General features: G+C 34.3%; 1 protein-coding gene across 1 annotated transcript; it reads right to left on the bottom strand.

Annotated features, from left to right (window-relative positions):
* Positions 1-1,286: 1,286 nt before the first annotated feature.
* Positions 1,287-25,176, bottom strand: LOC132545939 (uncharacterized). The gene is made up of 18 exons (XM_060209619.1): positions 24,985-25,176; positions 22,180-22,516; positions 21,612-21,663; positions 21,360-21,417; positions 20,561-20,615; positions 19,984-20,147; positions 19,478-19,554; positions 17,758-17,835; positions 17,316-17,400; positions 15,140-15,370; positions 14,704-14,814; positions 13,399-13,509; positions 12,419-12,547; positions 10,855-11,028; positions 8,661-8,771; positions 7,842-7,927; positions 7,355-7,475; positions 1,287-3,451 (listed from the first exon to the last, which is right to left on the bottom strand). Exons 1-18 carry the CDS (start codon positions 25,174-25,176, stop codon positions 3,278-3,280), a joined length of 2,346 nt encoding a protein of 781 aa, XP_060065602.1. The 3' UTR covers positions 1,287-3,277.
* Positions 25,177-26,126: the final 950 nt, after the last annotated feature.

Genomic DNA, 26,126 nt, shown 5'->3' with positions numbered 1-26,126 from the left:
CCTTGGACCAGTATTGTTTCTTGCACATATCAATGACAAAATTCACTGCATCTATAACATTTTTTGCCGAAAGTTAAGAAGAGTGTCTCAAGGCCTTGGGTGAATTGTCAAACACGTGACAATTGGAGATAATCACCGATTTGAGAAATGTTTTGCAGCTGGACCAAAACAAAAACTGAATACACTATGGTAGCAGATCTGACCAAGAGAACAACACGGAGAAAGATTTCTCTTTGACTTAATGAATGTGCAGCTGACTCTGTGAAGAAGGCTAACAGATTGCTAGGTCTGATCAAAACGATTTTCTGCCAACTCGCTTAAGATACATGTATGCTCATCCCACAATTTACAGAGTGAGTCCTTGAGTGTGCAGTTATCTGTTAACCCCGAGTTTCGAGTTTCTGCCCTATATTAATACAAATATATAAACATATGTTAGGAATTTATGTCAAGGCCCAGTAGCCGTGACAAGTCAGACAGGGCATTTTATAGAAAAGTGAAGGTGAATGTAACGAAATCGTCAAGTAACTACCCTTCAGTGTTGAGCCGGACACTCTACCACTCCACCACAAGGAAATTCTTACTAACCGCAGCTAGTAAAGTGAGTGTTCTCTCCACTTCTTTATGTAGAATTATACACTAAATAAAAATAGGTTAAACCATGACTGTCAAAGGCCTTCACAAGCCAAAGACATTGATGCATTTTCATGTAGTGTCTTTCATCGACGAATCGAAACTTAGCTAACACTTGGTAAAAGTTGCATTCATTTGATTTTCGAGACCTCATTCTGACACTACACCGATTGTAAAGACATCTATCAATAGATTTTCATATATATCCCAACCAATCCAGTTATATTTATTTTAAGGAATTGGACACTGACAACGATGATGTTGATTCGGACCATTTTCACATGTATCAGGATCTTCATACAAGAACATAAAATGGAAATAGTTTATATTTTAATGAAATAGTTTATATTTTAATGAAATAGTTTATATTTTAATGAAATAGTTTAGATTTTAATGAAATAGTTTTAATGAAATAGTTTATATTTTAATGAAATAGTTTATATTTTAAAGAAATTAACAGAAAATCTTAAAATGATCATTTTATCTATATGTCACCTAAATTGTCTTCACATAACTGACACATCAGTTTCTGATGAATAATTATGCACAAAGTTACTAATACAACATACAGATGATATCTTCATTTATCTCACCAATATAACCACAAACACAAGTAATATTTCAGAAAACTTTTAATATGGTTAACAATTTATCACAAGATATAAAAAAATCGTTTTATTTTCATAATTAGAAAAGTGATGTATATTTCTAGTATCAAGTAATTAGTAAATATAACATGATTGTAAAATGTACAGATATCATTAAAAAAAACCAGGATGTACAGGGCATTCTTAAAGGAGAACAAGGATTTTAATACAGTTGTTTAATTCATCCTGTTAGGCCCCCAAGACCCACTATTTTATAAAAAAATTGATTCCCTTTCCCGCAATGATACTTCATAACACAGAAGGACAGAATCCAACCATGTTTTCGGAGGAAGAAGGATTCTAAAGAATTTGCTTTATTTCCCCTATTGGGGCCACCCATCTCACAACCTGAGACCCACCATTTATACAAAATCGAATAGCCTTCACCAAATGTTGCTTCAGCTTAAATTTTGGCAAAATACAATTATTTCTTCACGAGGAGAAAGATTTTGATTATAAAGTATTTGCTCTATTTCCTTCTCCTGGCCCCATCCCCATACCAAAACCCAGTTATAATACAAAATTGATTCCCATTCACGTAAGAAGAATGCTTCAGACCGAATTTAGGCAAAATCTAATAATTCCTTAACAAGAAGTAATATTTTAAATAATTTACTCCATTTCCTGTAATTTGCCCCCGAGCTACCACCACATGGGGCTTAGACCAACCGTTTATAAAATAAAATGGGATTTCTCTTCACCCAAGAATATCTGACACCTGATATTGGCAAATGTCAACCATTCCTGTAGGAGGAGTAGGATGTTAAAGGTTTTGTTCTATTTTATCTATTGGGCCCCGCCCCTCCCTCCTTAATGGGACTAGATCCATTGTTTATTCAAAACTGATTCCCTTTCAGCCAAGAATGCTTCAAATCAAATTCAGGAAAACCCAAATATTCCAAGGAGTTGTAGGGTTTTCATTAATTTGCTCAATTTCTTCTAATTAACCCCGTCTCTCTCTCTCCTCAAGAGGCAAAAACCATCCTTTAATTCAGAATTGATTCTTCTTAACCAAAGACTGCTTCACACCAAATTTGCATAAAATCCACTTAATCCTTCCGGAGGTTAAAGATTTTTGAGAGTCACCCCTCCCACCTTTGGGGGCCTAAACCAACCCTTTTGTACAGTAATCCTTAGGACCAGGTGAGCTAAAAATACATTTCTAGCACATGTATTTTGGTAACACGAGACATAATCCTTCCCGATCCTGTAAATTGTTGTATTGATTCAAATGTGTTCATGGATGCACAACCGTAATGTTTCTGGATATGGGAGCTGCCATTATTTATTTAACATGTTGAAAAGAAGCTAGTATAAATATGTGTTCCTTATAAACCATAAGCTGCAGTAATATCACATTATATACATAAAGAACATTATGTGTACTCACAAACAACAAAAAGAAAGGTAGGCGACTGAATTTTATAAAGCATTTTTTTTGCAGTGAACGTTTGAATGTCAGCCATATTGGATTTCGGCACTTGGATTGAACCAGAAGTAGTAAAGAGGGCATATTAGTGAAAAAGACTTCCTTATATGGTAATTGCAATTAAGCTTTTTCTGATTCTAACAAACAAACAAACATGTTCGTTTCAAAACACATCAACAAGAAATCACAAAGTGTCCTAGTAATGAGTACAGAACTTAAGTCACAGTGACTCACTGTGTGTCAAGTTGATAGGGAAAAGTCAAACCAAATCTTCACCCTTGGGTTGAAATCCCCCTATTTCAACCCCAAATGGCAGAAAGATTCTATCATTGTATTACAATCTTCCCAAAAATTAGATTTAGAGTCATATGTCATCAAATATTGTAAACATATATCATGAATCATGGAATATACGACAATGAGTAACAATTCTATATTTCCAAGCTCTATGAAAGCCAGAAGAATGGATATATAAAACATTTATTTGGACCCCATCAAGTTAATATTGATCCTTTCGTTGATATGTTTCAGAATCTGAATGTAATCAGTTTTTTATCAAAACATGTTATCAAGTGTCATACACTTTTAAACAGGTAGACATTGTGGAGCGACACACTGGGCATGGTGCTTTTTCAGACAGAAGGAGATCAGCACACTGGTTGCACAAACAGTAATGACCACACGGCTGGATGATACAATCCTTCCTTTTACGTTTACATGCTGAGCAAAGAATCTTCTCTTCCTGTGTAAAAAAAGAGAATTAAGTATAGTATCTGCTACAAAGAAAGTACATTATCAAACAAAACTCAGAGGAGAAAAAATATTGATCACCATGTAAATAAACTCATAATTCTTTTCTAAAATCTAAAAAAAACACAAAAGGAACATTTAAAAAAACTGAATCCACATTTTAAACAAAATTTGTAGTTCATGCCCTTTAGGTATAATAAAAAGGGAGACAAAGATAAAGGGAGGTAAGTCAACACTAACATAATGCACCTGTACTTTATTGAAAGGTAAAGGGAGGTAACAATCGCTCTCAGAGTGTATTGCGGTACCTCAATAATATCTCTGTAAGCGGCTTATGACATTTTAAGATGCTTTAAAAAAGTATTTCAATATTTTTCTGTTTTGTAATTTGTATTATTATTTTGAAAAAAAATGTTTGTTCTGGAGGAAAATGACTACAGTCGTTCATATGGTTATAAATGTCATAGATTATATCATGGAAGATTGAGTAAATAGCCACCTACTGTTGTATTTACATTTTGTACTTTCTCTTTTCAACTACTGATGTGTTTTTGAGATACTTGTTCATATACTGTGGTATCAGTGATTATTAATTGTAATTTGACAATGATATTGACACCTAACCTCTCCAAAAGCACAGATGTTGTTTTTAATGCTGATAGGTTGCATACTAAATAGTCTACAGCTGTGTCCTTCATTGGTGTTGTCAGGGATGCCAACATAGTTTTGCCTGATGCCCAACTTTGACCCTTACCTCGGGGTAGCAGTCAATCAACCCTTTACAGATATGCATTATGACTGTTTAGGAATGACAGCTCTGGTAGAGATTGAGGAGATGATAAGTCAACACTAACAGAGTGCATCTTTACTTTATGGTAAATTAAAATGGAGGTAAGTCAACACCATTATATTGCAACATTACTTAATGGAAAAGTAAAGGCAAGTAATAATTTTTATTCATTTTGCATTTACGGAGAGGTTAAGTGAGGTGGGTCGACATCAAAAGAATGCACCTTCATCTCCTGAAAAGGTCAAGGGAGGTAAGTCAACAACAACAGAATGCAATCCCACTTCATGAAAAAGGTAAAGGGAGGTAAGTCATCATCATATAACTGATGGGTTATTGGGGTGATAGTGTTAAGGTTTATCTATAGTGGTAAGTGGTTTTTTATGTAGTGGTTCTTTACCTGTCCTGATTGTTTGCCTACAATTATTATTTAGCTGTGACCTTTTATATATATATGTTATGTTTGTTTACCTGTACTAGTTACCTGTACTACTTACCTGTAGCATTTGTTTTTCTCTTGATTGTTTACTGATGCTGGTAGTTTACCTATATTGTTTGTTTACCTGTACTAGTTACCTGTACTAGTTACCTGTAGCATTTGTTTTTCTCCTGATTGTTTACTGATGCTGGTAGTTTACCTATATTGTTTGTTTACCTGTACTAGTTACCTGTAGCATTTGTTTTTCTCCTGATTGTTTACTGATGCTGGTAGTTTACCTATATTGTTTGTTTACCTGTACTAGTTACCTGTACTAGTTACCTGTAGCATTTGTTTTTCTCCTGATTGTTTACTGATGCTGGTAGTTTACCTATATTGTTTGTTTACCTGTACTAGTTACCTGTACTAGTTACCTTACATTCTCTTTTTTGATGTATGATTTGTTTTTCTCCTTATTGTTTACTGATGCTGGTAGTTTACCTATATTGTTTGTTTACCTATATTGTTTGTTTACCTGTACTAGTTACCTGTAGCATTTGTTTTTCTCCTGATTGTTTACTGATGCTGGTAGTTTACCTATATTGTTTGTTTACCTGTACTAGTTACCTGTACTAGTTACCTGTAGTATTTGTTTTACTCCTGATTGTTTACTGATGCTGGTAGTTTACCTATATTGTTTGTTTACCTGTACTAGTTACCTCTACTACTTACCTGTACTAGTTACCTATACTACTTACCTGTACTACTTACCTGTAGCATTTGTTTTTCTCCTGATTGTTTACTGATGCTGGTAGTTTACCTATATTGTTTGTTTACCTGTACTAGTTACCTATACTACTTACCTGTACTACTTACCTGTAGCATTTGTTTTTCTCCTGATTGTTTACTGATGCTGGTAGTTTACCTATATTGTTTGTTTACCTGTACTAGTTACCTGTACTAGTTACCTGTACTACTTACCTGTACTAGTTACCTGTAGTATTTGTTTTTCTCCTGATTGTTGACTGATGTTGGTAGTTTACATATATTGTTTGTTTACCTGTACTAGTTACCTGTACTACTTACCTGTAGTATTTTTTTTCTCCTGATTGTTTACTGATGCTGGTAGTTTACCTATATTGTTTGTTTACCTGTACTAGTTACCTGTACTACTTACCTGTACTAGTTACCTGTACTAGTTACCTGTAGCATTTGTTTTTCTCCTGATTGTTTACTGATGCTGGTAGTTTACCTATATTGTTTGTTTACCTGTACTAGTTACCTGTACTACTTACCTGTACTAGTTACCTGTACTAGTTACCTGTAGCATTTGTTTTTCTCCTGATTGTTTACTGATGCTGGTAGTTTACCTATATTGTTTGTTTACCTGTACTAGTTATTACCTGTACTAGTTAGTTACCTGTAGCATTTGTTTTTCTCCTGATTGTTTACTGATGCTGGTAGTTTACCTATATTGTTTGTTTACGTGTACTAGTTACCTGTACTAGTTACCTGTACTACTTACCTGTAGTATTTTTTTTCTCCTGATTGTTTACTGATGCTGGTAGTTTACCTGTATTATTTGTTTACCTGTACTACTTACCTGTACTAGTTACCTGTACTAGTTACCTGTAGCATTTGTTTTTCTCCTGATTGTTTACTGATGCTGGTAGTTTACCTATATTGTTTGTTTACCTGTACTAGTTACCTGTACTACTTACCTGTAGTATTTTTTTTCTCCTGATTGTTTACTGATGCTGGTAGTTTACCTATATTGTTTGTTTACCTGTACTAGTTACCTGTACTAGTTACCTGTACTACTTACCTGTACTAGTTACCTGTACTAGTTACCTGTACAAGTTACCTGTAGCATTTGTTTTTCTCCTGATTGTTTACTGATGCTGGTAGTTTACCTATATTGTTTGTTTACCTGTACTAGTTACCTGTACTACTTACCTGTACTAGTTACCTGTAGCATTTGTTTTTCTCCTGATTGTTTACTGATGCTGGTAGTTTACCTATATTGTTTGTTTACCTGTACTAGTTACCTGCACTAGTTACCTGTACTAGTTACCTGTAGCATTTGTTTTTCTCAGAATTGTTTACTGATGCTGGTAGTTTACCTATATTGTTTGTTTACCTGTACTAGTTACCTGTACTACTTACCTGTACTAGTTACCTGTAGCATTTGTTTTTCTCCTGATTGTTTACTGATGCTGGTAGTTTACCTATATTGTTTGTTTACCTGTACTAGTTACCTGTACTAGTTACCTGTACAAGTTACCTGTAGCATTTGTTTTTCTCCTGATTGTTTACTGATGCTGGTAGTTTACCTATATTGTTTGTTTACCTGTACTAGTTACCTGTACTACTTACCTGTACTAGTTACCTATACTACTTACCTGTACTACTTACCTGTAGCATTTGTTTTTCTCCTGATTGTTTACTGATGCTGGTAGTTTACCTATATTGTTTGTTTACCTGTACTAGTTACCTGTACTACTTACCTGTAGTATTTTTTTTCTCCTGATTGTTTACTGATGCCGGTAGTTTACCTGTATTATTTGTTTACCTGTACTAGTTACCCATACTACTTACCTGTACTAGTTACCTGTACTAGTTACCTGTAGCATTTGTTTTTCTCCTGATTGTTTACTGATGCTGGTAGTTTACCTATATTGTTTGTTTACCTGTAGTTCCTGTAAGATAGTATCACATAGCTTCTGAAGTAGTTCCCATTTCTCTCTCGACTTATTGCCCTTTTCAATACTTTGACACTGCTCTGCACATAATTTTGAAAGACTTTTTGTCCTGCACAAGAAAATAAATAAAACATGCTGATTTTTCATATCATTATATATATATATATATGAATATTTTCTCTTAAACTATCGAGATTGACAGTTAACTTCTTTTGTTTTTATATCATATAAATTAATATCATGGTAATTAATTTCTGAATAAAATGAATTGACTGATATTTGACATTAATGAATCTATGTGTCCTGTTTTTCCTAAATTACCACTACACTTCCACTTGCTTTTATATGAACAATGACAGAAACTTTCCGATATCCTTGTTTTCAAAGCTGCAGTTTATCTTAGATAAATATGATCTTTAAAATATGAATGTTAATGGCATAGTTCTTTTGCTACAAATCTTGTATGAATTTGTACCTGTTTCGATTCTGTGATATAGAATGTGCTAGTTCATCCAGCAGACACCCCATCTTCCGCTCAGCTGCTGCATCAGTGACTTCCAGCTACAAGGTAAATTATGCTGATGTGTTCTGCATTTACCACGACGTATTAAATACCAGGGGACTTAACTCAAAATAGAGAGGTATGGTTTTTCCCAATTGATGATATACATGTAAATATTTATGTATTTGCAATGGAACTGATTGAGAAGTAGAATTGGTTGGGTTGTGTAATAGTGAGCTGTAAGGATTTAGAAAAGGGGTAGCGCGGGTATTGATCATGGAACTGCAGAAGTACCTAATTTGATGATATCAAATTTTAGGGTATTACTGCTTTTTGGCAAATTAGCACAATGATGAATGGACACCCACAAAAATTACTATAGAAACATATAAGTGTACATGTACAAAAATAACTAACATCTGTACAGGAGCAGCAAGTTTTTGTGTGTTAGCCCTGGGGACTTCTAGAAAGAAAAGCAGAAGAATCAAATTACTGCTAATATATTTACATATACAGTAGCTGATACAAAGGATAGTTTAAATGCAGTTGAAAATAAATTAACAATTTTTAAACCCAATTTCCGTTCTCCTCTCCATGTACATTGTCTTCACATGTAAGCTCAAAAGAACTCCATTTTTAATTATTTTATTTAATGTGTTATATTTCACAAAAGCATAATACACAATTGTCATATTTCCCCCAAACTTAATGCTTTATCTGAAGCCGTAAGTTGCCATCACTGAATTAATCAGTAAATCCTTTTAATTTATCACTTCACTTGATTACCTTTACCTGTTTTTTCACCTGGGAAAGTTCTTCCTGTTTGAAGTTCACAGTTGCTTCTAGGTTACATATAACATCCTCTTTCTTTGCAAGTAGATGCATTAGTTCTTCAACTTTTGCCTGAAAATTCAATATTAATAAAAACAAACCTTTCTGACAACCCCCAACTGCTGATTCTAAAGAAGTTATGTCCCTTATTAAATATATACATGTAGGTAAAAACAGAAACATTTACGACAATAAATGGAAGATTTTGACTTGTGCTAGGTCCTGGCTTCTAACAATGAGTCGATTCATGATATCATGTTGCCAAAACACATCTTTAGTCTCTTTTTCCACTAATTCTTAATTAGACATCCTCTCCTTAAATGATCATTTTGATAGTTAGTAAAGCACTTTGAACAAAATTTAACTTTTTGTTAACTCATGACTGTGTTGAGAAATGATCTATTTATTACAAATTACATTATAATGGACATCAATAACTCTACACCATTTCTTTTAATAAACAGAAGATATTTTATAGTAATACATTTCACTTCTGTGATGGAATATAAATTTTATTGCTGCCACCTGAAAGGAACAGACATGACATGACATGTAAATATGAAATAATTGGCAAAAAATGATAAAAAATAAAACAAATCTGAGTCCAAAAACACGTCAGGAAAGGAGAAATTTCTAAGATGTTGGATCACTCTTATTCTAATTCAAAACTGTACCATTTTAAATTGGCCAATATACACAATATCCATGTGTTCTATACTGTACTCTGGAATCACTGCTAAATTATACCTGTATTCGATATTAAGGAAAGCCAATAGCCTACGCTTCTTCAACATTTACTTCATTTGTCCTCAAATAGAAAAATTGATGAAGTTCAATGCAGTTGATTGAAACCACTATTCTAATCAGCCAAAACAAAAAAAAAACAAAAAAAACAAACAAACAAGAGGTCTATAGGGCTTGTATCACTTGCTTGGTTTAGTTCACTGAAATTGCTTCATCTAAACAAAATGAAAAGCATTAAAAAGATTGATATCTTCTTCCCCTATTAGGCCCCACTCCTCTGTACCATAGGGATAAGATGCATTGTTTACACAAAACAAACATTCCTTTATCCAGAATATCAATAATTTTAAAGAACTTGCTCTATTTTTCCAGATGTGACACATCCCTCCTACCCCAAGGAGAGCAGACCCACCTTCCATACAAAATTGATTCCTCTTCAACTAAAAATGCTTCAGATTAACTGGGATATTCCTACAGCAGAAGGAATTTAAATAGTTTATTTATTTCCCCTTTTGGGCCCTCCCCTCCAGTCTCAGTTTTCTTTTTATTTTCCTTCACCTCAAAATGCTTCAAACCAATTTTAGGCAAAATCCAATCATTCCCAAGGAAGAGTAAGGTTTTGAATAATTTGCTCTGTATCCTCTGTTTGGCCCCACCTCTCCTGCCCCAGGATCCGAGATCAACCATTTATGCAAAATTGATTCTGCTTCACCCATTAAAGTTTCATATCAAGGGGCTGAAACTGATAGTTCTTACAGGAGGAGTAAGATTTTAAAGAATTTGTTCTACTTATCTATAGAACACCACTCCTCCTGCTCAAACGGGCCAATTCCAACCATTTACACAAAATGATTCTCCTTCACCCCCAAGAATGCATCAGACCAAATCTGGTCAAAATCCAATCATTCTTACTGGGGAAGTTGGATTTGAAAGAACTTGTAAAATTTCCCCATTTGAGCACCAGCCCTCATGCCCCCTGAATGAAGACCTACCATTTATACAAAATTGATTCCCCTTTCCTGGAAGATATTTCTGAACAAATTGTTCAAAGTCATTTACGAGTAATAATTACCGGTATTTGCAGATAAATTTGACAGACGGATGGTCATACAATATGCCATTATAATCATTACTGGAAAAAGTTGTTTCTTCATCAGTGATAATGTGACTTTTTCTCAAATTCATAATTTCTCATATCAAATTCATAATTTCTTACATCAAATTCACATACTGTACTACCTAATTCATAATTTCTAATAACAAATTTATAATTTCTAATAACAAATTCATAATTTCTGACATCAAATTCACATGCTGTATTACCTATTTCATAATTTTTTGTATTTCATGTGTAAAAATGTAATATTATATTTTGCCTAACTTTGAAAATTCTGTAAATGTTGTACTTCACCTGCGATTTCTTCTGATATTGTTCGATTTCTGTTTTGTAACTTTCCCGTAAGTGTGTTTCCACATCAATAACAGAAATTTCTCTCTGAGTTAGATGATGTTCAGCTTCCTTCAATTTCTTCTTCACCACCAATATCTTATTCATTGCTTCTTCTCTTTCTCTGGTTATTGATTCCTGAAAGTTTTCAAAATGGCAAACAAATTTTAACATCTGACTGTTACAGTATTTGTCAAGCATTACGCCCACGATTTTGTCTCTTTCTGTTCAATGGTAATACTGTCTTTTTCAATGTTGTGTAATAAGCCCATTCCCTGACTTTGAGTCAGAGGGAGTTTGCTGATCTCTTGCTTAGTTCAGAAAAAGTAGTCCTCTCAACTGTTAATTATCATAAATATGTAAAAAAAAGAAATGAATTTTCCCAGCTGCAGTATACCACAATGTAGATATCAATGTATCAGGTGATTGAGTAGATAAGTATTTTTTCAGTATCATATGGGTTTACAATGGATGTCAGAATGTGAGAAACAGTGGAGTATATTGTGGGTGAAGTGGTCTACAAGTATAATTGGATGAGTCTCTGTAATTCTCCTGTATCTAAAGTTAATGTTTGGCCCAGAGGTAGAGCTTAAACACTGCTACTTTAATTAAGGATCAGTTGGTTCCTTTCTGTCATTTGTCTGGATAACAACAAAAATGCAAGGCAACTGAACAATCAGGAAAAACTGAGAGTCAATCACAATAAGCCCAGGATAGTTGAGTCCTCTTTCTTTAGGAAACATCTACTGATTTTGCCAAAACAGGTAGGTTCTTCAGGTCCTGTTGGAGTGAAATCAGTAGATATTTCCTAATTAAAGAAAACTCAACTGATCTCAAGGCTGTTGCATCTGCTACTGTTAATCTGAACATTTTTCTAAGGTTTTAACTTTTGTGGTTCTCACCAAATGCTGAAAGCAAGAAAAACAAATGTTTCATTGATATGACATTTTCAAAACATCTTTTTTTGCAATTTTATATCCACCCTTGAAAATTTATGAAAAACGAGAACTCTGAATAATAACATGAACAGGTATTGACCTGCCATCTCCTGCTTCATCAAGATCTGCTCAATTTAACAGCTGACAATCCACCAATATTGATATTTACAGTGTTTTAACAATTAACAATACTTTCTGTAAACAGACACATTTCAGTGGTAATCTTATTTGTCTGCTTTTTGCACTGATGACAGTTTCTGTATGTTGACTTACCGTACAGCTGGTAGTTTTCGTGGGTAAAATTTTCACCATTTTCTTTTAAAATTATCAAATCATATTTTAACAAATCAAAGTTTCATGCTATTGATGTAAAAGGACATCTTATACACATATGTCCCATTATTTCACATGCTTGATTTTCACAATCACTTTAATGTACTGTGAAATAGCAAAAATATAATTCCCGCAAAAATAACTGACTATATAGTATTTTGCTAATTACTTTTGTGGATGGGCTTGTGCTAATTTGCCACAAAAGTATATTTAATGTATTAATAAGATTTTAACATTGAATTTTTTAAGTACTATACCTCCAGCTGCTGTATTTTTTCCTGTAATTTCATCTCTCTAGCAATAAACACTTCATTATTTAAACTGTTGGTACAGGAGTGTCCATCTTTGAATCCATGTTGATTACTAAGCATGTCTTGACTTGAACTCTAAAAGAAAAAAAAAAAAAAAAAGATAAATAAAATGAACCAATAAATGGAGCGGATTCTACCTGTGGCTCTATGGTAATCTCTAGGCCTGCCAACAAATCTGATCACAGATATAGTAGTTTAGGATTTATAGTGTCTCAGATTATAAAATCAGAGTAAATAGGTAAATAACTGAACTATGATTTGACATATTTTATGAATTGATAAATCAACTTTTAGACCATTTAATCAAAGGTCTGAAGAAATATTTGTTGCTTTGAAAAGAATGAGGAACAGAATTGAAAGTTTGAGCTATAGAAAAGATAGAAAATGAAACAGTGGCTTGTAATGATGAAAAGGAATGAGGGAGTGGTTTGTTACTAAGGGAAGGAAAGAGGGAGTGGTTTGTTACTAAGGGAAGGAATAAGAGCGTGGCTTTGTACTATGGGAAGGAAAGAGGAGTGTCCTTGTTATAATGAAAAGTACTGAGGAAGTGGCTTGTTACTATGGGAAGGAAAGAGGGAGTGGCTTGTTACTAAGGGAAGGAAAGAGGGAGTGGCTTGTTACTAAGGGAAGGAAAGAGGGAGTGGCTTGTTTTTAAGGGAAGGAATGAGAGTGTGGCTTTGTACTATGAAAAAGAAAGAGGGAGTGTCCTTGTTATTATGGGAAGGAAAGAGGGAGTGGCTTGTTATCATGGGAAGGAATGAGGGAGTGGCTTGTTATAATGGGAAGGAAAGAGAGAGTGGCTTGTTATCGTGGGAAGGAATGAGGGAGTGGCTTGTTATAATGGGAAGGAAAGAGAGAGTGGCTTGTTATCATGGGAAGGAATGAGGTTTGTTACTACAGGAAGGAATGACAGACTGGGTTTTTACCTTGGTAATCAACTTCTGTACCAGATACGTTGAAGGTTTATACATTTCTGGTTTTTTTTCCAGTTCCAGCACAGCTGCACAAAGAATTACCTCACAACATTTACAATCCGCCTGTTAATGAAGAACATGGCTGATATATACTTATATATATGTATAATATACATAACATACTGGTCTAAGATTTTCTCTTTTCTTTACCCAGTTTCCTGTTTTTATTGGAGCTGTATCTCCTATTGCTCACCAATAATACCAGGTAATTATGATTTCAAGGTCTTTCTAGGATGAATTTGAATATTCCACCCATTATTTCAGTTTGAAAATGATAATTGATATTTAGCATAATTTTTCGAGAAACTTATTTCTGATGAGTAGAATATTACATTTATTTATTTATTTATTTATTTCAATTTTCATTCATTTCTATCTGCAACCAATTTTTTAAATAAAGTACTCAAGGAATTCTATGGTATTCCATAAACTTCAGCAATAGCTTTTTTGAGTGTGATCCTATGTCTACATCACACAATATTTGATGTTTGGTCTTTTTTTCCGAGGAGCAGACATTTATCATACCTTCTCTATAAGATTACAAGTGTACAATGACTATATATAAACAGTAAGATGTTTTTACAACAATTTACTTTCTCTGTTACTGTGAGTAGTGTTTTCTAGACAATGTTCAAATTTGTTACACGTGAGTAACAAAGGTTCGTACATACAGATAAAATACCCTCAAATCACATTGTGCAAAGCAGTATATCATACACTTTATATAGGATTATATAGGGGCTCAGTGAGGGAAATTATATTACTTTGTAAAATGCAGAATATCATTAAATCCGACTTCGTAGAAAGTGGAGTTTACTGTCATTAGTTTGTTCTTTATCAGTAGCATCACATCTTTAGGTCCCATGCTCTAATGAATCACATATAGTGTTACTAAAGGCACAACTTTCTCATCTCTCTATATGTACCTCCTTAGCGTTCAGAATTAGAACAATATCATAGATTGTTTGTTTCTAACACCCAAATCAACACGGGTCATTTTGATGCATGGCCTCCTTTCAGCAGCTGGTGGAAACCTCACTGAACAACATATGGGAGGCCTGTTACATGCCATCTTTAGAAATTGGGTAAATGGGTCTCGTCTAAGGACACATCTTGCCAGCATAGACTGGTCTGTTTCAAAGTTTTCTGAGAGACACAAACCAGTATGGGCAAGGAATGTTGCACCATACACTTCAGATCTACACCTGATTACATTCAACACTCTTCTGACATCACACATGTTGTTGAAGAACATACCATTTCCTCGGTAACTGTGGATTTTCCGCAAAGGGACCCTCTCTTGTGTACATGATGTGGATCCAAATACCATCTGGGAACACAAAACCTGGTACCATCACCTGAACAGGTCTGTAAATATAAGTACACTGTACATGTTAATCGTTCATTCAAAACTGTAGAGAAACTTGTTTCTTGTTGGATATTCAAAGATACCAATATTGTACATTAAATGCGGGTCAAAATCTGTCATGTTCTTTTGTAATTGGATCAGCAAGCCACAAGTCCAATATGTCTTCGTTGATTCTTGAATGATGTCAAAACAAATTAATTGTACTGAGCAGACTATTAGATTTATGTTCTGGCTGATTTGAAACATTAAATATCCATCATATTCTAATATTGCAAGGCTAGGAACTGCTTTGAACTCTTTTTTCATTTCAGGCAGATTGTTTACCTCTGTCAGACTAGTTTCCATGACATCAAACATGGAGATATCCATGGAGGAGTTGACAAGCTTTGCCAGATCTATAGCTGCCATAAGTACAGATACCTCCATCGGAGTCAGAGAAAATAATGCAACTGGTTTCCTCTGCTTTGCTCTTTTCTCTTCCAGAGCATTCTCTAGTGACCTGTAGGACCCTGACTTCATCAGTATTTCATATAGAGTCTGGTTACACAGGATGGCCTGAAATAAATAACTTTGACCTTACAATACTTGATTGACCTTGACAATGATAGTTTTCTGTTTCTTTAATTGAAGAACTATAATATGGCATCAACTCTACAATTTTCAACAAATAATCACAACAGTTTGAGAACAACTTTATGATAAATTTTTCCTTGTTTGTATGCAAAATGCAACTTTCTGATTCATCAATTTTTTTCTTTTCTTTTCTTGACGAAAAAGAAAATATGTAGCTCCACCAACTTGATGATGACAGCAGGGGTCAACAGTAACATGCCACCTTGTTGTGGGCCTGATGGAATATCTTGTATTGAAGAAGTTAAGCAGGGATGTCCTGTTTCATCTCTACTATTCTCTGACAATGTAAGGCTTTGTACCCAAAGACTGATGTCATTTGGTCAGTTTATGTCTAGAGTAAACAATGCAAGTGACTTTTGTAAAATGGAAAACATTGCTGAAAGAGCAGTGATTCAGTATTTACATAAGAAGGGTCTAGCAATACTAGTACTAGGGAATGATGCCCCTTCATATGCTACAGTGAAAACGTGGGTAGTGGAAATTAAGTGCAGCAGGCAGAGCCTTGGGGATGACGCCCATTCTGGAAAGCCTGTCACTGTTGCTACCCCAGAAAAGGTCAATAAAGTTCATGATATTGTTATTGCTGGCAGGTGAGTTACAGAGAGAAATAAGGTCAGTACAGCAAGGATTTCACAGGAAAGAGTACCTTCCATTCTTATGGAAGAATTTGAAATGAAAAAGCTCTCAGCTTGTTGGCTACCAAGACTTCTGACAGAAGCACGTCAGGCGGACTTTGTTGCATGTTAATCTGAGCCTTTTAGAGGCAGATTTTGCTAACTTACTGTAGAGGTTTGTGATTAATTGTGGGTCCATCATTTCACCCCATTGGCCAAAACAACAATTTAAACAAAGGAAGCTTCCAAGTTCATCACAGTCAAAGAAGGCATAGACTGTTCCATCAGCTGGAAAAGGTTGACCTTGGTTTCCAGGGGTTCTGATGGTATTCTGATGTTAGATTACAGGCAAAAGCTTCAAACAATCAATGGCCCATATTATACATCACTTCTTAGGCAGTTACAAGAAAATATCAATCTCAAGCGCTGCAGAAAACTCAGTAAATTTGTTGTTCTTCCAGGACAATGCCCCTGTTCACAAGCCTGTCATTGCCATGTCTGCCATTAACAATTGTGGTTTTGAATTGATTGAGCACCAGCCTTACTCGCTTGATCTTGCTCCATCAGACTTTCATCTATTTCTAAAATTGAAAAAGGCCATTTTTTGTACCCACTTTCAATCAAATGATGATGTTATACATGCAATGGAGGACTTTCTGAATGGTCAAGATAAGGACTTCTTTAAAAATGGCATCGAGGCTCTAAAACATCGCTGGCAAAAGGATTAGAGATTAGAAGAGGATCAAGTTGAAAAATAATGCAATATGTCTGCCAAATGTCAAACCCTTAGATATGAGACTCACAACTTATCAATCAGTATGTATCAATTTGTTTTTGAACATATTTAAGAAATTAATTATAAGTTGTGATAGGAATACTTTTTAGTTTCATGCTGGTATGAAAGAAAAACCTTTTCGCAAACTTAAAATGAGTTCGCTACCTGTCTAGGTTAAGAGACAAGGAAATCTCACACTGGTAAAAAGCATGGATTTACCTGTCTAGGGTCAGCGACAAGGAAATCTCACACTGGTAAAAAGCATGGACTTACCTGTCCAGGGTAAGAGAACATACGGTCACTGCTGGTTGAAAGCAGTTTGTATGATATTGCTCTCTCACATAAAGTAAGCTGATTGGATTTACGCCAGGCTGCCAGACAGTGCACTTATTGCTGTCTTACACCATACAGAGCTTAATGATCAAGTATGCCAAATTAAGGTGATATAAATTATAAACATTTGATAATATTTCATTACCGTCAGATTGAGTTCTTCATTCACAGCAGCCATTTGATCAGCTGTACTACTGTTTAGCATAGGAAAGGCAAGGACACTAAACTCACTGTAAAATAAAAGGTTATTACTGATGAAAGGTTGGATAAATTGACATAAACCACAAAATTTGAGAGAAATATCTTCTGCGATCATGTGATTTCATGATTATAACAAAAATATATACTTGGCTAGAAAATGTGAGTTACCTCCCATGATTTAAAAATATTGATAAAGACATATAGATATGAGCCCAATATTGAACTTCATAGAGAATTTTATATCTCTGGCTATAACTGGATTAGAGATGGCATTTTCCACAAAGAATACAGTAAAAGTGTATATCACCATCAGACTAACATTTTGTGGTTTTCCAAAAATATTCAATTTCTGAGTTGATGAAACAGAAATAGAAATGTAGAATTACTTTAGAAACTCTGATGCAATATTCTTGGATAGATCATCTGTAATGTACTCTGCAGCATGGCGAACATCTCTGTATCGTCTAAAACAATAACATTAATGCTCATTATAGAATCTGAAATGAAATTTTGACAGGGGTCAAATTTAGGGTCATAGTCATTCCTTCACCTTTCACATCCATCTTAATTCTATGACATTGTAAGTTGGTAAGATGAGATTAAAATATCAAACAGTTTTGTCATCTAAGCAAACATCAGGACAAATAAGACACTATACACCCCACAGTTCTGTAGAGGAGGCAATTTCTAAACCCTGAAAAATGGTTTAAAGTAGTTCTTGTGTTGGAAAGTATTTGATTACTCTTAGATATAAAACTGAAAATCACCATTTCATGCTTTACAGTTTTGTAGAAGAAGTTTTATGTAAGGTCACAACACTTCTATGCCAACTAGACTGTAGTTATCACGTCCAGAACACAATTAACATTTGTGGACAGGTATAGGTTATATACAGGTGGTCTTTATGCACAGGTATTTGTTACTTATATGCAGCTTTTATAAACAGGAATATGTTATACAAAGGTGGTCTTTACAGACAGGTAATGGTTTCATAGAGGTGACCTTGATAGACATATAGAGGTTGTCTGTATAGACAGGTATTTGTCATACAAAGGTGATCTTTACAGACTGATAATTGTTATATAGAGGAGGCCTTTATAGATAGGTATTCAATATATAGAGGTGGTCTTTATAGACAGGTATTTGTTACATAGTGGTGGTCTTTATAAACAGGTATTTCTTACATAGAGGAGGCCTTTATAGATAGGCATTCAAAATATAGATGTGGTCTTTATAGATAGGCATTTGTCATACAGAAATCATCTTTACAGACTGATATTTGTTATACAGAGATGGTCTTTATAGACAGGTTTTTGTTACATAAAGGTAGTCTTTACAAACAGGTATTTGCTACATAGAGGTGATCTTTATAAACAGGTATTTGTTATACAGAGATGGTCTTTATAGACAGGTTTTTGTTAGAGGTGGCCTTTAAAGCTTGAATAACAGAAAACGGCATATGGAATATGGAGGATCATACAGAGGTTTCCAATCTTATGAGATTTTTTATACAAGTATCAGATTTTATTTTCGTTTTACTGAGACTTCCTCTATTGAATTAATAAATCTGACAGGAAATTAAAATAAATGTAACATTATGTTGATTATAATACTTAAATATTAAAAGCACTCATAAGATTATAACGTTATAGAATTGACACAAAATCTAAATCTATAATATTCACTATTTATTTGGTGATGTCACATTACATACAGTGTATGACACAATAAAATATGATGTCATAATGGAAACAATGGAAACCTGCAACCAATCAAAACTCTGCTAAATATAAACTTTATTTATTTTACAACAATTGCGAAACAAGTTATGTCAACTTATACTAATCACTCTTGTTGGCCCGGATGTAAGCGCGCGAGGGGTGGAAACAATGGTCCGGCAAACGTCCGTTCCGGGAATCGAACCCCGGTCGGCTTGGTGAAAGGCGAGTGCGTTAACACTGCGCCACCGGACCACCCTCTGCTAGGTCAAATTATGTGTGTGTCATAACAACAATATATATAGCCAGTGTTATTACCGTAGTTATGCAAAAAATATATTTTGTTTGCAAAACTGAACTTATGTTATTAATGTCAAACAGAACTTACTCAGACTTTAGCAGGTGGAAGTATTTTGTGGTGAGTTCTGGTCTCCTTTCTATTGCTCTGATCCAAATCCCACTCATCTGAATCAAATACCCACAATATCTTAAGCACAAAAATGATATTTCAATTCATTTGGAAACAGAAAATCTCAATGAAAAATCATACATTTAGACTCAGTACCAGGTTTAGAAGTGACATTCTCACAGTTTAATTTTTTCTATCTGTTGACTATTTTTTTTTTTTTTTTTTTTAAATATTTGTCTTTCAAAACAAAATGTCTATCACTATGAATTTAAGAATTCAATGAGATTTCCTAAACTTTTATGAGTAAAACTGATCTTACAATACAATGTTTATGTTAATACCCCAACCCCTCTCCTCCTACCTCCAACTCTGCTTACATCATGCGTACATCTGTACATAAATACATGACATATTTTTGTTGCAGCATTTTAGATGTTTTAATATGTAAAACAAGATTCAACATTGAATCAGATTTCTATATCTACCATGTGGTCAATTTCACTTGGTTTAGGGACAGCATTCCGGTCTCGGTCCAGTTGTAGAAAAGTGAAATTAACGCCTGCTGCCAGATCTTCGTCGCTGAGGTCTGACACCCACAATCCTTTCACATACAGCTGTCCCGACAGACTCTCGTCCAATAACAAACTACCTGGTGTAGGAAAAATAAGACCTATATTTTCTGAACACTGATCAGATGAGAAATTTGCTTACTTAAAGAACTTAGTTACACCAAATTAATATTTAATTACAATACTATGAACATGATGCTAGCCTTTTTTCTTTATCGACGAGAAAACCTAGCTTATCCTTCGGTTATGATATCAAAATTCAAAATACCAACAGTGACAGCTCTTAATTCATTGTTTATGTCAAAAAAAAATTTTTGTTTCAAGATCAATAAGAAATGCTTTTGTGTTTAAAGTTATCAGATTTGATATTATGTTTCACTTAATTTGCAATAAATTCATTTAAGTAAATAATACAACATAATTTTTTCAAAGTAAACAGCCATTTTTCACTGAATTTTTCAATTACATTGTAAGCTGTACTTCCTACACATACCAAGTTGAGTTTTCACACTATCCACTGGAGGCTTTAAAAATAGAAATCTGGGAAGCTGTGAAAAAGTAAAATTGTATAAGAGTGAAAAAAATGAGGAAAGTAAGTAGAAAATTAAAAATGCAAAATCTGATTTTATTGATATCAAAATTATTATTTTTTGATCCCTGAGTATTCTGAAGTCCTGTCTAATCTGATCCCTGGATATTCTGAAATCCTGTCTGATCTAATCACTGAATAACCTGAAATCCTGTCTGATCTGATTCCTGGATATTCTGAAGTCTTTTCTAATCTGATCCCTGGATATTCTGAAATGCTGTCTGATCTGATTCCTGGATGTTCTGAAGTCTTTTCTAATCTGATCCCTGGATATTCTGAAATCCTGTCTGATCTTGTCCCTGAGTATTCTGAAGTCCTAGCTAATCTGATCCCAGAATATTCTGAAATCCTGTCTGATCTTATCCCTGAGTATTCTGAAGTCCTAGCTAATCTGATCCCTGAGTATTCTGAAATCCTGTCTGATCTTATCCCTGAGTATTCAGAAGTCCTGCCATATCTGATCCCAGAATATTCTGAAAACCTGTCTGATCTGATCGCTGAGTTACCTGAAATCCTGTCTCATCTGATCTCCGAGTATTCTGAAATCCTGTCTATCTAATCTTATCCCCAAAATGTTACCTGAACCCTGATTATTTTGTCATTCTTTCTAACATGACTCTGGGTATTTTGACCATGACAGAAAGATAAGAAACCATATATATATATATATATATAAAGTTGTAGATATCTAATAGGTACTTACAAACTTTTTCCAATCTTCAATCCCTGTAATAGTGGTACATGTATCAGTAGGCAGAACACTGGAACCAAGATAAATGACAGTAAAAAGTAATTAATGGCCTGCTGTATTACACTGTATGGCCAGCTATCTATTTCCAGAATCAGTTTTATGATTAGTTTTCAATATAATCCTTGATAGTCTTTTAACTTCACTTTTAATTTTTTTTTTCCATATTTTGTTTTCTACTTTTTCATCAATTTTTTTTACACTTACTAGCCATTCTTTTGTTCTTCTATACAATCACTTCTGTCACTTGTGAGTCTTTCTAGAAATAAAACAAAAGTTTTATTTAAAAAAATACCAAATGACAAAACAATAAAAAGAATGTGCAATTTGCATTCTTTCTCCTTCTGTTTGTAATATAAAATGACTTTTTTAATTCTGAATAAATGATAGATTTTGAAAAAATCTACAGCTTTAATTTGTGGAATGACAATAAAGAAAACAAATTCCCCTCAAAAATGGGATAGAAGATACTTGATTCTTTTTACATCATCCCTCAAGTTGCATGTATGTAGTGGAATTTTTTCTCTTAGTAATTGTTTTCACTGTACATTTGATAGTTACAATTACTAAGGGTGAGCTTCTGTGATATATATCTTTTAATAAAAGTCTGTTTTTCTATATTAAGGCTTATAACCTATATCCATAATCAAATATGTAATTGTGTTAATGATATGCATCTTATAAATCAAATGAATATTTCAATGTATAAATGGTTATTAATTAATGACAAATTCCTTCATTACATGGTCTTTTATCACTAAAACAAAAATTATACCTGTAACAACAACTGTTAGAACCTTTTCTCCAAATTCTTCATTATGTATCAGATCGAACCTCCATCGGTCATTGCATGTTTCCATGGTAACTAGGTGTCCATTCCTGACTAATGCTAGTGCTCCGACCTTTAACCCTTCTCCAAACTGACCAATGATTTCCTTACTTGATGATTTACCACTGTAACCAAGCAACAAGATTTTCTTATGGAGTTCAGTACAGCTGTTGATCAGAGTCAACTTGTTTTCAAATTGATTGTAAATTAATCGACCAAGAATGGTTTCCTCTCTTGTGTCAGAATTTACAAGGCAGGCTTTAAAGTTGTGATTGTTTCCTTCCTGAAATAAAGAGATAACAAAGAATTTAAATATTCCATAGTTACATTTCACAGTTCTTTCAACAGAGAGAGTACAAGTAAATTGAAGCTGTTCCTGTTTTTTAAACCTGGGTAAAATCCTTGTTATATTGTCACCATTGTAATGTCAGTCCTTGTTATACTGTCACCATTGTAGTGTCAGTCCTTGTTATACTGTCACCATTGTAGTGTCAGTCCTTGTTATACCGTCACCATTGTAGTGTCAGTCCTTGTTATACTGTCACCATTGTAGTGTCAGTCCTTGTTATACCATCACCATTGTAGTGTCAGTCCTTGTTATATTGTCACCATTGTAGTGTAAATCCTTGTTATACTGTCACCATTGTAGTGTCAGTCCTTGTTATACCATCACCATCGTAGTGTCAGTCCTCGTTATACCGTCACCATTGTAGTGTCAGTCCTTGTTATACTGTCACCATTGTAGTGTCAGTCCTTGTTATACTGTCACCATTGTAGTGTCAGTCCTTGTTATACTGTCACCATTGTAGTGTCAGTCCTTGTTATACTGTCACCATTGTAGTGTCAGTCCTTGTTATACTGTCACCATTGTAGTGTCAGTCCTTGTTATACTGTCACCATTGTAGTGTCAGTCCTTGTTATACTGTCACCATTGTAATGTCAGTCCTTGTTATACAATCACCATTGTAGTGTCAGTCCTTGTTATACTGTCACCATTGTAGTGTCAGTCCTTGTTATACTGTCACCATTGTAGTGTTAGTCCTTGTTATACTGTCACCATTGTAGTGTCAGTCCTTGTTATACTGTCACCATTGTAGTGTCAGTCCTTGTTATACTGTCACCATTGTAGTGTAAATCCTTGTTATACAGTCACCATTGTAGTGTTAGTCCTTGTTATACTGTCACCATTGTAGTGTCAGTCCTTGTTATACTGTCACCATTGTAGTGTCAGTCCTTGTTATACTGTCACCATTGTAGTGTCAGTCCTTGTTATACTGTCACCATTGTAGTGTCAGTCCTTGTTATACACCATTGTCACCATTGTACCATTGTGTGTCAGTCCTTGTTATACTCACCATTGTAGTGTCAGTCACCATTGTAGTGTCAGTCCTTGTTATACCATCACCATTGTAGTGTCAGTCCTTGTTATATTGTCACCATTGTAGTGTAAATCCTTGTTATACTGTCACCATTGTAGTGTCAGTCCTTGTTATACTGTCACCATTGTAGTGTCAGTCCTTGTTATATTGTCACCATTGTAATGTCAGTCCTTGTTATACCATCACCATTGTAGTGTCAGTCCTTGTTATACTGTCACCATTGTAGTGTCAGTCCTTGTTATACTGTCACCATTGTAGTGTCAGTCCTTGTTATATTGTCACCATTGTAGTGTAAATCCTTGATATACTGTCACCATTGTAGTGTCAGACCTTGTTATACTGCCACCATTGTAGTGTCAGTCCTTGTTATACTGTCACCATTGTAGTATCAGACCTTGTTATACTGTCACCATTGTAGTGTCAGACCTTGTTATACTGCCACCATTGTAGTGTCAGTCCTTGTTATACTGTCACCATTGTAGTGTCAGTCCTTGTTATACTGTCATCATTGTAGTGTCAGTCCTTGTTATACTGTCACCATTGTAGTGTCAGTCCTTGTTATACAGTCACCATTGTAGTATTAGGCCTTGTTATACTGTCACCATTGTGGTGTCAGTCCTTGTTATACCATCACCATTGTAGTGTCAGTCCTTGTTATACTGTCACCATTGTAGTGTCAGTCCTTGTTATATTGTCACCATTGTAGTGTCAGTCCTTGTTATACTGTCATCATTGTAGTGTCAGTCCTTGTTATACTGTCACCATTGTAGTATCAGTCCTTGTTATACCATCACCATTGTAGTGTCAGACCTTGTTATACTGTCACCATTGTAGTGTCAGTCCTTGTTATACTGTCACCATTGTAGTGTCAGTCCTTGTTATACTGTCACCATTGTAGTGTCAGTTCTTGTTATACTGTCACCATTGTAGTGTCAGTCCTTGTAATACTATCACCATTGTAGTGTCAGTCCTGAAAATAGTTAAAAATGTTTCTACTTGCATAATATATGCACCTCAAAATTCAGTCAAATCGACCTCCAGGAGCCAAGAAATTGACCTTGGAATGTTCGGCTGATGTGTCAGACCAATAATGTAAAGTCCAAAACTTCAGAAGTATTCTCTTCAAAATTCATTTTCATCTCACTTACTAACTTTTAATTACCATCTGTTTAATTATAGGTACAATATAAGTGAAAAATGTCTGTGCACTTCTTGTTTGTTTTATTTGAAATCAGGACATGTTATGGTTTACTGTTATACAGGGATGCAAGTAAAACATTTACTTGTGTTAATGACATCATATCAAAAAATAGTTCATTATATTCATATAAGATAGTCCATGATAGGCATATTGACTAGAAAACTGACTTACCTCACAAAAAATAATTTCATTTTTGGAGATCAATGAAACTCCTCTCTGGTTTACAGTGTCGTATATGCCGTCATGCCAATTCTGGACGAGTTCCCGCACACCTTCCCATGATCCCCAGGTAGATGCATACTTTGCTGTCAGTGTCAAAGGAATATTTCTATTCTTTTCAGAGTGGCTGCTTTTGGTTGTCATGTTTCCAACAGCCAAAAATCAGTGTTTATTCTGAAAACTGAAAACATAATTCCAACAGACTTTGCAACATCACATAATCTGAGACATTTTGGTAATTCAAGGATTACTTCAAGACGTTTCAGAACATTTTATTAATTTTTCAGTTTTAAAAGAGTTAACCATTACATTATGTTGACTTGATGTTACATGAGGCAATTGCAAAATTAAAAGTAAATAGATAAATAAACACAATGTACACATAATCATGTAGCAGGTGAAATCTATTTTCAAGGCGAATGCATATGACTTGTTACATTTTGCACTTTTTAAATTAAGCATCTAAATATTAGATAATGATTTAATCTCCTTAACCATAAAAGGAGTACCATATTATATTTAAAAATCAGATTAATTTCTAATGAGTTTCTGCGTTCTTTCACATCTGTCTTACCTGTTAGTGCATATTACATATGAATGTGCCTAGCTACAGGATCTATTCAGGTCTATCTAACATAATCACGACATAATTTAAAAACTTGTATGTATATATTTTAAAGAAGGGATACATCTATCTAACATAATTGGAATACACGTATCACAAACGGATAAAACATGTGCCATAAAAAAATATCCAAATGCCATTGTAAAGTAACGTTTAATTGTGGAAAAGTGTTTTCTTTCACTTTCCATATACTTTACCTACAACTTCCGGAATGACGTACATCGATAGTTTGCTGTCATTAGTTACACGTGGTTGTTTCTTGATCATTCTGAAATAAAAACGTAGCACATAATTGTTATACACGTGGTGATAAATTTCAACAGCCTATGTAAATGTTTAGTGTTTTATTTGTAATAAATGTCGTCATTCTACTTCCGATAACGTAATGTCTTAATATCAACACGACCTTGTTACTAGTATGAAATTCCTACACGTATAGAATTAAAATAACTTTTTCGGGAAATAAAAG

The sequence above is a fragment of the Ylistrum balloti genome, unplaced genomic scaffold (assembly GCF_031769215.1).
Source record: "Ylistrum balloti isolate Yb309-2 unplaced genomic scaffold, AGI_CSIRO_Ybal_v1 Utg369868, whole genome shotgun sequence".
Taxonomy (NCBI): domain Eukaryota; kingdom Metazoa; phylum Mollusca; class Bivalvia; order Pectinida; family Pectinidae; genus Ylistrum; species Ylistrum balloti.
The sequence above is the reverse complement of the archived record's forward strand: the minus strand, read 5'-3'. Positions and strand labels throughout refer to the sequence as shown.

Bases quoted from the DNA above. Each gene is read 5' to 3' on its own strand.
- LOC132545939 (XM_060209619.1), bottom strand. From the start codon at position 25,176: ATGACAACCAAAAGCAGCCACTCTGAAAAGAATAGAAATATTCCTTTG. The intron at 17,836-19,477 runs GTAAGTTCTGTT...TTATTGTTTTAG, and splicing joins TTCCACCTGCTAAAGTCTGA to ACGATACAGAGATGTTCGCC. The intron at 3,452-7,354 runs GTAAACAAACAA...TTTTTTACACAG, and splicing joins CTATCTTACAGGAACTACAG to GAAGAGAAGATTCTTTGCTC.